The sequence below is a fragment of the Myiozetetes cayanensis genome, unplaced genomic scaffold (assembly GCF_022539395.1).
Source record: "Myiozetetes cayanensis isolate MyiCay16 unplaced genomic scaffold, myiCay2020 scf9, whole genome shotgun sequence".
Classification (NCBI taxonomy): domain Eukaryota; kingdom Metazoa; phylum Chordata; class Aves; order Passeriformes; family Tyrannidae; genus Myiozetetes; species Myiozetetes cayanensis.
This window is the reverse complement of record NW_026088185.1, coordinates 21,349,797-21,364,531: the sequence shown is the minus strand read 5'-3', so window position 1 is coordinate 21,364,531 and position 14,735 is coordinate 21,349,797. Positions and strand designations below refer to the sequence as shown.

General features: G+C 36.7%; 1 protein-coding gene across 2 annotated transcripts in view; it reads right to left on the bottom strand.

Moving 5' to 3' along the window:
* Window positions 1–1,197: 1,197 nt before the first annotated feature.
* The window catches only part of FAP (fibroblast activation protein alpha), a 39,483-nt gene continuing 25,945 nt past the window's right edge, over window positions 1,198–14,735 (bottom strand). For both annotated transcript variants that reach the window (XM_050340127.1, XM_050340128.1), the window contains 7 exons: window positions 13,446–13,640; window positions 11,113–11,167; window positions 7,765–7,864; window positions 4,759–4,823; window positions 3,236–3,308; window positions 2,898–2,971; window positions 1,198–1,515 (listed from right to left, as the gene is read on the bottom strand). In XM_050340127.1, the coding sequence (XP_050196084.1) occupies window positions 1,414–1,515; window positions 2,898–2,971; window positions 3,236–3,308; window positions 4,759–4,823; window positions 7,765–7,864; window positions 11,113–11,167; window positions 13,446–13,640 (664 nt within the window). In that variant the 3' untranslated portion in view covers window positions 1,198–1,413. The remainder of the gene's footprint in view (window positions 1,516–2,897; window positions 2,972–3,235; window positions 3,309–4,758; window positions 4,824–7,764; window positions 7,865–11,112; window positions 11,168–13,445; window positions 13,641–14,735) is intronic.

Genomic DNA, 14,735 nt, shown 5'->3' with positions numbered 1-14,735 from the left:
ATTACATTACCAACAAAAAGCTCATTAACGTCACATAATTGGCAGCGTTTCCAAAAAAACCTGAACTAATTGAGTATTTTCTGAAGAGTTCCCATCAAAGTATAATTTAACCATTACAAACAGCTTGGGAACTACATTTACATAAAGATGTATCTAAGGAACGTTCTCATGTGTGGAAAATCAGATTTGATATTGCCATTAACAAACGAAGGAAGCTGTTACATAGCAAATCACTTCCACATTTTAATTATTTTGGCTAAGCCCCATGTTTTTGTCAAGAAAGTCAAATGAAACCCCTTGCTTTTCGACAAAGAAGCAGCAACTGATCTCTGACAGAGTTAGGAAGCAGCTTGGTTTGTAGGAAGGCAACACAATCTTTTTCAGGTTATTTTGTACTCCCAACAGCTAATAGCAGAGATGAGATACTGTGTTAGACAGACCATGGTCTCTTACACAATAGGCTTTTTAAACATGTGAGAAAGGAATCATCTAATCTACAATGGATCTCTTCCCAATTATCTGGTTAATATTCTTATCTTATGACAGGACTGATTTAATTACTAATCAAAAGAATACAAGTATTCCAATCATTATTAGCTTCTAGCATTTTTAAAAGACCCCCTAAAATAGTTTCACTAGAAACAAAGCAAAGAAAGCTTGCATAATTCTTTGATCCTTCCCCTTCAGTCTGGGATGAATGACACTGAGATTAATTTGAATGCTGAGGTGATGATTAGAGATTAAAAACAGGCTAATATGGCTTGCATATTTTGAATGCAGGGAGAAAAAACACTGAGATAAAATAGTTATCATGATTGTCCTGCTTTTATGTTTAAACCTGAACACTGAGAGTTTTGCAGAATCAAGATGTCATATATGAGTTGAATAAAATTTGAACAAAGCATTCAATACTCTCGATAAATATCCAAACTTCAGCTTTAAATACCGTGTGTTCCTATTCCTGCTTGGATTCTTTCCAAGAAATTGGAAATAAATTTTGAGAAACTGGTTCTTGTAAGGATGCTAATTTGGTACTTGTACTGCTTTCTTTGTCCTTTCCCACTTTACAGTTGTAGTTAACAAATTCAAGCACATTAATCTGACAGTGTGTCTTTGCAACAAAACACCTTTCTTTGGACTGCAGAATGTAAGTTTAAGCAACTTGGCAATAAATGCACATGACATTTTACACTCTGATTTTATTTATTCTATCAAACAGGTGTTACATGTGTCAAAACATGTATTACCATAACATTTGGTAATATACAATATCAAAAGTGGATGTAAACATTGAGTTTAAAACTTCAAAGTTTCTGTTATCAATTCACCTGAAAACTATATAACTTGGGCACTGTTACCATTGCATTCTCCCAGAGATGTCTCAGATGCCTTAGCATGCTCTGAATAGCCTACTTATTCAGACAAAGAAAAACATTTTTTGAGGAAGTGGGTCATATGTGTGTAGAGATGTTTGCTGGAAAGGCCTGGAATTCCATGGTTCTGGTCAGTATACCACTGAAAAAAAACAAAACCAAAACCAAAACATAAACCTCCTATGTTATGTTTTCAATTCTGCAAGAGTTAAACAATACAAGAAATGTACTTCCTTACCATAAAGAAGAAAGTGAAAATATGTTTTCATATGTTTTTTCATATGTTCCCAATATATTAATATTCTTGATGAAAAAAAGTTTCTAAACCTTCTGTAACCTAAGAGTGTTACTGCCTCAGTACTTACAAGTCAGTTGTATCAAGTCAGGCAAAAGAGCTTTGAGATGCCCTCAGGAATGAAATGTCCTTGACCTGCTGCATAGCCTGGGCAATAGCCTGGGCAATAGGGGTCACAATCTTGCTTAGGAATAAATACAGGGCTCTAAGCAACAAACTTTCAGCTAAACTTTTTTTTTAAAAAAATTCTATTAAAAATATCCTACTATACAAATATTGTAATATACAAATATTACAGCAGAGCCATGAACATAGTGAATGGTGTATTGGAAATAAAATACATATATAAATTATGCTAACTCTCAAATATCTGCCATTCCACTGTGGCTGAACCAGGATGACTGCAACTCCATACAGTATTCCAGATGCTTTGAGGAATAACCCAGCTTTGCTCAGTATTAGTGAAGGAGGCAGAAAATGTGTAATACACAAAAGGGCCTACAAATCCCAAGTACAAGGAGAGATGTGTGATCCCTTTTAGGGGAGTTCATGGCTCTGTGAAACTGGACTCAAGCAGAAGGCCAGTATATTTGATAGCAAGCAAACACTTTGGTTATTAGCCCTGAGAAAAATGGTTGAGAAGCGGAGGTTGGCATGTAACTCAGAACTACTTTCCCCCTGTTCATTCCTCCTTTCTATCCTACAATCTCTTGTCTATGTGGTGCTCTCTTTGCCTGCTACCCCAAGCAAGTTCTTCAGAGAACTTTTATTTTCCTGATCCTGAATATAATTTCTGGATACCTTATATTCTTTTTGCTTGTTTCACCTCATGCCTGTGGCAGGCAAATCCAGTTTAAGATAAAATCTATCAGAACCAGTGATGATTTTGGCCCCAGAAGCCAGTTCTTCTCCTTTACTAGCTATCAACAACAGTAATAAGGAGGCTGAATTCTTACTCTTCTCCCTGGCTCATTTTAAAAGGCTCCAAGTTATTCTTGACAAAAGGGAAATCCTGCTAGCATCCAAAGGGCAAGGGAAAAAAAAGAGCAGGCAAATCCTTGGGAAAGAAATTGAGAAATTGTTTTTATGAAGAATAACAAATGCACTAGCAATTGCCAGATTTTGAAGCATGTTCAGTTGAACTGGGTTATTAAAATATTGCCAAATGTCAGATAAGCTTATTGATAAAGTTATGAACCACTGTTCAAAATGAATAGTCTGTTATTTACCATTGCCTGGAAGTCCACCTGTGCATTAACCAGAGCTTTTGCAATTTGTGCTGAGTTCTGAAAATGTACATTATCTAAAAAAGGAAAAAAAAGAGATTGGCTGTTGAAATGTGTAAATACCACAAGGCATAAAGTTATAGTGCATTAAGTTGTGTCCACTAATTATCAAGTGATACAATTGACATTACTAAGAATGAGTAAGCATCTTATAATAGGTCATATGGAAATCTACCAAAGATCTAAGTACTGACTCTAATCAAAGGTACAGATAGATGCTTAATGTTTTTCAAACAAAGTGATTCTGGCTCTGTGTTTGTTCTGTCATTTGCAAACCTCACCATCTGCTGTTCCGTGGATGAGAAGATACTCCACGTTTTGGAAATTCTTTGCTCTTGCCATCACAGTTGAATTCTGTTGAGAGGAAAAGTGAATAGTTCAGCAACTTCAATTCAAATCACTCACTCATATTGCTAAAAGGTTTTCATTACCTTGTAGAAAAACAATCAAACAGTTGACCTGGCAAAATAATGACAGCAGTGACTTCATATCAATCTGAGATTACAACAGAAGCCATATATATATATATATATATATATATACACACATATATATGCAGATGCAGAGATATGTACATTAGGCTCTGCAGAGGGATCTGAACAAGCTGCATCAATGGGGCAAGGCCAGTTGTCTGAGGTTCAACAAGGCCAAGTGACAGGTCCTGGTCTTGGCTCACAACAACCCCATGCAGCACTACAGGCCTGGGGAAAGAATGGTTGGAAAGCTGTCTGGTAGAAAAGGCCCTGGGAGTGCTGGTTGAGAGGAGCTGAATATGAGCCAGCAGTGTGCCCAGGTGGCCAAGAAGGCCAGTGGCATCCTGGCCTGTATCAGAAATAGTGTGGCCAGCAGGACTAGGGAATTGATTGTTCTTCTGTACTTGGCACTCGTGAGGCCACACCTCAAATCCTGTGTTCAGGTTTGGACACCTCATGACTAGAAAGACTTGGCAGTGTTAGGTTAATGCTTAGACTATGATCTCACAGGCTATTTCCAAACTATGAATCTGTGAATCTCCACATACAAGCTTGGCTTGCAGCTCTCTGTCTGTACTATCACAAGCATCTCCATGAAACAGATTTGATATTTAGTGCTTTTTCTAGGAGCCAGTTAATAAAAAACACAGTACTACTCACATGTAATTCCCTGAATGCTGTAATTCCAGGCTACCCAGACAGCTCTACCATGGCTCTTGGAACTGAGCATTTCTATTCTTTGAGTTGAGATGGAAAGAGGTACTGAAAACACAATCCAAAATCTTTAATACGGAGTCTTTCCACTAAGTTCTTTGGGCATTAATTTGGGCCTCTCTGTATCAGGAGCTGGTATGTGTTCTGCTAGAGGAAACTACAAACTTCCTATCAATGTGAAGAAAATAATGGCGACCTGTTCCCGGTAGGGGAAGATGTTCTAACTGTTTAGTATGCTTATGATCTTTTATCAGAGAGCTAATTTTGCATGAAGCAGTTTGCATACCACAGCTAACAGTACCAGCCAAAACCTCATCAACATCAACAGTTTAATCCCTCTCACTTGAGTTCTTTCCTAGGCTAATGGTTTGCACTGATAGAACTGTCTGACTTGTCCAAGTGAGAAAATAAGGATTTCAATGTAGCGTTTCTTGGGATTTATAAATACAAAACCACAATTCGTTATGGAGATAAGAATTTCACAGCAGTAGCTCAGCTACTACAGGATTGTTGCTATTGACCCACGCAGGACTTGGTGGGTCATTTTCTTTCTTCACAGTTCTACTTGTCCATGGAAGTGTGATTCAAATTCAGATCAACACATATAGAATTCTCACCTTGTAGTGCTCAAGATTATCGGACTCTACAGGAAGACCCATAAATCGTTCTGTGTAGATAGATGCTGAAATTAAAGAAGAATGCTATAGATAAAGAAAGTACCGATATTTTTATGCCTTCAGTGACACATTGAAAATTAAATGATGTTTAACTGTGTCTGTTCAGCTTGGTTTCCTCATAATACACCAAATTTAAATATATTTTAAAAAATCAGCTGTGAAGGCTAATTAATGACTGTTCTCTCTTCTTTACAGAAACAGTGGTTTAATACTCACCTGGGAAACCAACAGAAGATTTTGTGGATAAAGGTAATTAATTTATATTGCTTTATGTTGTTGGGTTGAACTCCAGAAGTCAGTTTAATAAGCCAATAAGCTAACAAAGGTGCATGGTGGAAAGATGACATAGACTAATTCTAATACCTTAAAAAGAGTATCTGAGGATTTGTATTTTTATATACAGTAAATATGGATATGTATGTTGTCCTTTTCCTATATGCAGCAACTAGGGGGAGCAGGAAAGGATACAGGCATGAACTGAAAAAGTGGCCCATTGCAGTTCAGGTCTCTGTTCAATTCCTTTTTCTAACTACAACAAAGACTGTTAACAGATTTGACAACATAAATGTCAATAACTGAACAATCTCTATCACCATGAAATCAGTAAGAACATCTATCTTTGAGCTGCCTTGGTATTCGTACTTTAACTAAGAGCTGTTTTGAAAATTTATGGAAAACTGACACAGCAGCTGTCACTACCAGAACATTACTTTCTTTATGACCTTGCCTTGAAAAAGTAACTGACACATATTGAGCAGTCAAGCTGCAGTATTACAAGAATTTTATTTATTTAACAGAGTCAGGGCTTTCTGACAAAGAAGAGCTGGCATCTTTCCCTTTCAAAAGAGGGGTGACTGCCATTGTAATCATTAAGAATTGGGATTGTCTATCTTGTTGTCCAGTTTGATAAACTGTATTAGAATAATTTTGTTAAAAAATAGAAGTGAGAATCCTACCAGGAAAGGAAAACGACTCAATATACTCTTGTTCCCATGCTTTATTACGTATCCTTTATATGCCTACTACTGAGTGCTAGAGATGAGTACTGTGTCTCCCAGATCGGCCAAACAAGGTTTCTGAAGACAATTTATAATATACTAAGTACCAAAAAATCTAAGTAGCCTATCTCTTATCAAAATCCTTTATCATTCCATGAAAACAGAAAATGTGCAATATCTGTTGTCAACACAGTGTCAAACAACCATATTGGGCTTAAGTCTTCAATAAAATAGACTCTTCCTGAATGGCTGGCATTTCTACAGTAGTCTGAGCCAAATTCTCCACTCTCTTCTAGCAGTATAGCTACAACAAGTTCACAGAGGTCAGCAGAATTGCATTATGATGACTAAGTGGAAGATTCAGCTTGTCAATTATTAAAGAAGGAAAAGGAGATAAATTTAAATAAATTTTAACCAAGCAGTCACAGATTTAATGCTTTTAACACACATTATCCCTGAATAGAATTTCCCTTTACATCTTATAACTGTTCAGCTGTTATTAACTCTAACTCAGAATGGAGGGGGGTGGGATGGTTCCTGAGAAAAGATTATGGTCCAGAATCTCTGTGCATCTAAAACAGTGTGGCACAGAATTTAGAAGCTCTGTGGGGCCAGTACATCCTCTGATATACTGATACTACTTAGAGACTCAAATATGTAGCATCCTGTAGTTTTGCCCTCTGTTTGCCAAAACTTATGACGCATGACTTCCTCCTCTTTCCTTCCTTCCTTCCTTCCTTAGCAGAGGTACGTTCGCCTGTTTGGATTTTACAACATGTTTTTAGCAAGATTTTTTAACTTTCTCCTGAAAATTCAGATGAAGTAAAGATTGCAATCTACTTCAACTAAAAAACTCCAATTTTTAAAGCTTAGGCAAATTTTTATAACTCTTCTTTTATTAAACAACTTCTGCAAAAACAGTGCTTTATGCCTGCATTTTGGTAATAATTTTGTGATCGTGAGTAGAATTGTCTTAAAAAAATCTTGATGCCTGTGAAAACATAAAGACTATGCTTCCTGTGTCATACAAATATTTCCCCCTTTGTTTGCAAAACACCATAAATACAAGGAATGTCTGTGCTAGCAGTCAGGGAAGGAATCTTTTCCATTTAACCAAAAAATTTTTTCATAACCAAGACTTCTTAGCAAACGACCATATGCTAAGTAAATGTGTTCAAAGTGCTACATTTTACTCATTGAAAACATGCATGCCATGATTTTTTTTTTTTTTACACTAAGGTTCCTTTACACCATGCCAAAAGATTAACAGGTCGGCAAGTATGAATATGTGCCTGTTTTATTCACACAGGAAGGCTTTGGGACTATACTCTGAGAGTTGTTTCCTCCGAACAGTTTGGAGCCTAATTCCATAAACATAAATAAAAATATGTATCGTAACACAACAACACAGAGGGTGTGGCTGAGAAACATTTAAAGGGAAAAATATTTAATTTAAAAAAATTAGATCAAACACAAAAGTTCCTCTCTTTTTCACTGCTTTTGGGAAATAACTTTGCAGTCATCAGAGATACTTGATTCCTGACAGAGGTCATCTGAGTATCTGAAGTGCACTGTGATTCCATTACTGGCAGAAAAATCAGTTCAGCTGCTTCTGAACTCAGTGATTTGTTTTAACAGGATTTTTAGGAAGATCACTCCTTACTATAGCAGTTTATCGAGAGGGCTTTACACACTTACTGTTACAGATGTGCATACAGAATTACCCAGGCATACCTTCTTCTATGTAACAAAGTCTGTTCCAAACTGGCAGATGCAGTCAGTTATTTTCAGCAAGGAAAACATTAAACTAAAGGTCTTAAGAGTTTAATGTCTAAGTAATTTCAACGTCTTTACATTTCAAACCACCACTTTCCTGCAATGATTTAATTTAAGCAATTGAATGCTACATCTTGCTTTCCATGTCAGTATCTGTGATCAGTTTCCATACCGTAATATTCCCAGCTGGAAACAGGAGCCACAGCCATTCCACATTTAAATACTCCACTGCCAGATCCAAGTGCCAGAGAAGTTACATACCCACCATAGGACTAAGGAGAAATCACAGACAGTTTAAAATTACTGGTGAAGAATCAAAGTCACATAAATTAATTCCAAAGTAAATATTTTGCTTTGAATGCAGAGTGGACAAAGCAACAGAAGCTTTTTTTAAAAACAAAACATTGATTTCAAATGGATCTGATGTTATTCCTTGTGAGAGAGATTAGACAACTTTATTGAGTCACTTCTTTTTTTGCTACTTCTTCCATGCATATCACAGGATACAGCTCTTATTATCACTTATTCATAGAAAAATTTAAGTTGGTAGGGTCTTTTGTGGTAATCTGATCCAACATATATCTCAAAATGGGGCTAACTTCAGATTTAAAAAGGTCGATCAGTCACATCCATTTTACACATTCCCTACTCAATCCACTTCAACAGTGATCACTGTTTTCACAAATTTATTTTCCTAAAACCTAATGAAAACTTCCGTTCTGACAACTTTTGTTCACTGCTTCTCATTCTTTCAATGTTCACCTTCAAGATGAGTTATAGGTTTTTCCCTCCCTTAACAACCTACTTTTGCTAGTGATTGGCATATTGAACCAACACAATCATCAATATCAATAGACTCAGCTACTTGAGAACTTGAAGGTTGGAGCAATTCCTGCCTACCGCCTGCCACTGCTCCTGTTATTGTCTGGCCTGATTCCTCAAACTGGGACACAGAAAGGAAGAATAAGTTCATAGCCAGAAGTTATGTAGATAAGTAAATAAGTAGTAGCACTAGTAAGTAAGCCTGGCTATCAGGATAGTTCTGTGAAACTGTGTGGGGCTAGTTGCAGAGACAGAAAAATACCGTAAATAAAAAGCCTTTGGTTTGGCTCTCCGTAGCATATGGGACTGGGACTGGAAAAGGTCATGTAAGGTCTTTGGGAAATAATGGGGTTTACTTTGGGATGGAGGGAGGGATAAAAATATGGGGTGTGTCATGAACAGTTCTGGAGATTATCTCAGTAGCATATGAAAGACTAAGGGAAATAAGCAGAACTATTGCATATTTTTTTTTGTACAAAAGTTAAGTTAGTCCTTCTCTCCTCTTGACACTCCAGTTTAAAATGATAGTGAGGGATATGGTAATAGAAACAATAATTCATAGAATTTTTCCTGTTCATTTGATCTGCTTATTTGGTCTTTTTAAAAATGAGTCCACAAGGCTATAAAGCAAAGGATTAGGATTGGGAAAATAAATCTATTCACTGTAACAGGCAGAGAGATAGAGTTCACAACCTGAATTGCTTTAGTGGTTATTTAAGAGCTTTTGCCATCCAGAAGTGTTTGGTTAGACTGAAAGTACAAGTTCATGCATATCTGTCAAGCTGCAGGCTATAAATAAGGAAACACCTTTCAACTCCTTTCAAAGCTTATGGACCAGGAAATGGTATAATAAATAGAAAAAAAAATGGAAAAAAACCACTGATAGGTTTTTCAATAGTGCCATCATTTTATTATCATAGCTGCTACTGGGATACAATGTTTTGGATGTGTGCAAGATCTTAGTTGGTTCTGGACACACTGTGGGAAATAAAATATGATGTGACTTAAAAAAATTTTCATGTGGTCTTAAATTTTCTAATGTCACTCTGGCATTAAACACTTAATAAGTGTCTGTGTCAAATTTCATCATACGTTACCCATTTTATTATGGTGTTATAGCAGTGTCTGACCAAAGTAATTTAAATATTAGTTGGTAGAAGCTTCATAGAAAGATTTTAGCAACCCTGCTCACGTGTTATCTAAGATCAGGCAATTTGTTTATTTAGAGTTGAACTAAAATTTAGAAGATTCATCCTCTAGAGTGTTTCTGAGCAAACCTCTTACAATGAAACTGGTCCAACAAAAACATATAAATAAACAAACTCCAGCAAAATAAACAAAACAAACAGGGACAGATCAGAAGAATTCTCCTGGCAAAGACAGGCAGTTAAAGAGAATAAAATGAGAGGTCTTTCTGGATGATAATTATAGAAAAATGGACACATATATGGAGAAAAATATTGGACAATGTTAATTAGTGTCTAACATACCAGTTTACTTTGTAAGTTTTTTTAGTTGGTGCAGCCTGTTACTGCTGGATAGCTGCTACTAATTTACTCAGAGAAGGACTAAGTGTGGTCGACATAGGTTTGGCCTCCAGCCCCCTTTGGCATTCCTGACAGTACCATCCCTAATCCGTGGGACCCTCGAGTGCTGCTTATCAGCTTGTTCTCCCACACAGTGATGCTGAAGCTGGGTGGGAGGCAGGGCAGCAGTTCTGCCTATGTATTCCTGATTCAGCCATTCATGATGAACATCAACAACTGAGTCAAATGGCCTAAACATCTTAAAAATCTCTCTAAAGGGGCTGTGAGGCCGTTTGTGCTGCCGCTGCAGATGGCTTCAGTTCTCCCATTAAAACCACTAACAGCTCTGCACCTCATTTTTATGAATGGTCCTAATTTGAAGTTAACAGCATAGGAAAACCAACCCCAACTATTCCAATAATTTATTTTTGTCCTATTAGAATGCAGTGCTATCCTAAAATTTGTACTTGAGTTATGCTACTCTATTCCTCAGTGCCTCAGGGTAGTGAAATATGTCCATTTATTAATAAAGACTCGCAGTACATCTGTCTATTAAAGGTTCTGTGAGTTTTACAAAGCAAAGTACATGAAAAAATCAAAGATGAAAAACAACTGGCTAATAATTTGGAATAACTCCCATGCTGTTCAATTTTTCCACTCCTTGGTGAAGCTATCAAAGTTGAAAACCTCTCAGACCCACATTCATCCCTACTGACGATTCCAGAAAAGTACACAGTGACTCAGAATGATGCAGGGGTCACATTTGCTCATGAGAGATAGTCACAGGACTTTTCTCATTATTTTAATCTCGGATCAGAATGGACAATACTGGAATTTTGGCACCATGCCAGTAAGTTCCTAAGTTCCTAAGTTAAAAGTGAAGCCAATTAAAACATCTCAGTTTGGCTTCATTTCAAGTCCAAACAATGTATTAGACATAAGCTTTTCAAAATTCCCTCTTGAGCTGCCAAAGATTCCTTTTTTGGGGCTTGCACTGTTGCAATTGTATGTATATAAGCACCAACAGAAACTATCCCCTTTGGTAATACCATCATGCATGGGTAGAAAAAACTTCATACAGAATAAGGAAGAATTATAAAAATTATACTGCAGGATTATTTAAAATTATTATTAAATATATATTAAATTATTATTAAACCCCGATCACTTACCCAGCCCCATATTGCTATTCGTTTCTCATCAATAAAGCCCATTTCTATAAATTTTCTGTGGAAAAGAAAATCATAGACATAAATGAATTATTACAAAAGATTGCTAATATTATAAAAATTAGCAAAAAAGAGTTTTTCTTCCATTTTTTTCCACGCATCGCACCAATTTGAGCAAACTGATAATCAGCAGAGCATGTCTGATTTCTACAAAGCATCAATTATTCAATTAGTAGGTATTTCAGAGGAAAGAGAAGAGTTTTTCCTTAAAGAATAAAAAATACTGAAATGAATACTTTTATCATAATAATTTTTGTTCCAGTGGGGGAGAACTCTTCCTATATGGCTTCTTGGCAAAAGAGTTCTTTTTTTCTTATGCTTAGAAGCCACCTGGTTATTTAGCCTCTGATTTCTCCAGAGGCACAGTATCAGTCTCTGAGATTAGGGATTCCCTGGAGAAATAAGCTTTTTTTTTTTAATGTGCCTGAAAAGTAAAAAGCTCATACTGCTACTATAATAAAAAACAATAAGGAGGGAAACATCTTCTAATGCTCCAAGTAGGTAATGATCTTGAAATATAGTTAAACAGGTTAAAGAGAATCAGAAATATTAGGTGTCCTAAAATATCCTGCATCAGAGTCTGAAGACTGTATTTCTAGAGATGTATTATCAAGAGCAAAGAAAAGAGATGAGGAAAAGGACCACAAAAGTTTGACAGTGACAGATAAACAGAATAGGTTGAGATATATTCCAGGACACATATTAGCTTTGTTTAGTAGGACAAGCACAAGTGACTGACAACACCCAAAATTCAGGACAGTATCTGGGTGGGACAAAATTAGAAAAGCCAAAAAATGAATCAGCTTTGTTACATTACTATCTTAATCCCCAGGAATCCTCCAGCAGTAAAAGCCACTCCAAGAATCTCCCTCTGGATTATACAATCCTCTCTAAAAATCATGCATCTTAAACCATGTGTTAGATCAAGAAGATGGAATGCACTACATTTAACTGAATAAAAATTTAGTTTAGGTGCTGACAGAAAACTGGGAAGTGTGAAAACTGAGGTCATTTCTTCATGGCCTGTATCAGCAGATTTTGCAACTGCAGAATCAGTTTGGGTTCCCTCTGTCTCTGACATTTCATGTCTGAGTGATGATTCAGAGTAATGAAAAACCATTCTTGTGATATTTTAAAGTACGCCACTCCTCCTAAACTTTCAAGAAAGAAAATAAAATAATAGATTAATAGAACAAACCTGATATGATATACAGCTATTCTGTTTCATTTATCACTGAAATGGGAAAATGGTGTGTTTATATCATTGAGTAGGAAATGAATTATCACAAGGCAGAAAGAGGAAGGAACAGATATTCTGCTCACACACATACTTGTAAGTAGAGGCAGTGTTCTCAAACAAGCAGAGAAAGCTGTGAAAGCCTGGATTGCTACATCCAATTTCTAGCTAAGGTACTCATTCGGGTCTGAAGAAAAGAGGATACTTACTGTTGCACCTGGAAAGCTATCCATACTCTGCTGGGCCAAATTCCCTAGGCTAGACTAAATTCCATATTCCTGCCTTGTACTCATCTCTATGGGGTTCAAATTAACACTTAACAAATTAACACTGCTCACTTTAGCAGTGCTACTGCATCTGTAAGATTAACAGTCAGTCTTTCTTTACAGTCCTCAGCTTTCATTCCCTCCCAAAAACTCTGCATAGGGAATTATTTTCCCTTGGAACCCTTTTAAGTGTTTTGATTCAAAGGAGCAGCTGTTGGGGAACACCTGTTGGGGACCTCAGGCCCTTTCTGTTGTTCTTAACTATCCTATAATCAAGTTTATGCATAGCACAGAATGCAAGTTTATGACTGACCCTTAGAAGGTTTGTGCCAGGTTCAGTTCAGCTACAAACTTCACATTTGACCTTTAAATAATCAGTGTGGAACATCACTATGGATCTCCAGCTAACCTCTGTCATCACTGAGGTAAGGTGTGCCCTACAGGGAAAACTTCAGGATAATGGACAATACATTGGCTTACCTCTCACCACTTTCACTTGCATTACCCTAGGCCTAGGATTGAAGCTTTTGATGATGCTCTAATGCAATGGAAGTGGTGAGGTCCAGATGTGGACTTAGTAGTACATGGACTTGATATCACGCAAAATCTCAGTGGCATAAAGCAAACAGTAATATTTTATTTTTACAAGTGTTCTTATTTCCTGGAGACCTCAGGTCTTCAGAAGAAAGGCTGAGCATTTCATATTTTTTTTTCCACATTACTACTTCTAGTCATGTAAGTACAACAGTTATACAGGGAGACAGTCTACTTACTTCACTGCTGAGATTTGGTCTTCCACTTCGTAGACTCCAAGTCTTCGATATACTGCATGCAAGATTTTGTCACCTTGATAAGCTGTCCCTCTGCCATCCACTAGAGCAACAATAATTCCCTCTTTGCTTGCAAGATAGGTTATCCAGCTAATGCTAAATGTTTCCTTTACATTCTGACTGCAAGGTCCTCCATACCTGAGGATGAAAATTCACACATTTTCAGCTCATGTTTACAAACTTATAAATGGTTACTGGACACTGCACTATAGCTATATATGCTATGTATGCTAACGTTTTCTCCACATATATTTTGCTATGTGTCTGTTGTTCAGAGAGCCCAGTAGACAAACAGTTTAATTAACATTTTCATATATATATGAGACTTTGCTATCTAAAATCCATCTTAATCATTTAGGTCTTATACCTAAGGCTAAGGGATGCAGTATCAGGTGCTTGTCCTAAGGGGAATCCTTGGAAGAGTCATGCCTCAAAGACTCAGTTCATTCCTCCCTCCAAATTCCTTAGGTGTAATAGCCCTTTTTGGTGCTTTTCTGCATTCGATCTCCACATGCAGTCAGCAATAGCAAAGAAAACAGCAGAAAGAAGTAGAGTTCCTTACACTTTCTGGCCTTATTTGTTTCAGTGGGGAATATCATGTGCTGTTGGAGCTGTGGGCAGAACATGCCCTACAGAGCGGAGCAATACAGGGAGACACTCCTCATGAGAACAGCCTAATGCAAATACACATTTGACCTCAAGGACAGAACTCTTCTACTCTAAGCTTCATTCAAACATACTTAGCATTCTTGGACCTTTGGATCATCAGTAGTTAATAAAATGATGCAAAGTTTATTACATCCACTCATTTCTCCTTTCTGCATATTTTTTTTATATTTTTTTCTGCATTTTTTTCCACTGCAATTTTTATTGCCTTTCTTGCCTGCAATAAATTATTTCAAATGCTCTTAAATAAGCCAGTCCACACAGCTTAAGCATGTGGGCTTTTTTAATTAAAAAATTAAGCAGGCTTCTCTATTTTTCATATTAAAAAAGCTGAAATAAATACTTTCAGACTGCCTCATGATAAATAGAAGCAGCTACAGAGCTAAGACCTACAAGGAATAGCCCACATGTTTTTAGCCTTTTCCTTTCTCTGGGAAACTAACCTTTACCATGCTAAGATTAACATTAAAAACCTTATCCATCTCCATTGGCTTAAATTTCTTTTCCAGAAATATATTAAAAAAACACCATAACAAACAACACAGAACTAAGTAGTTTTGCTTTCAC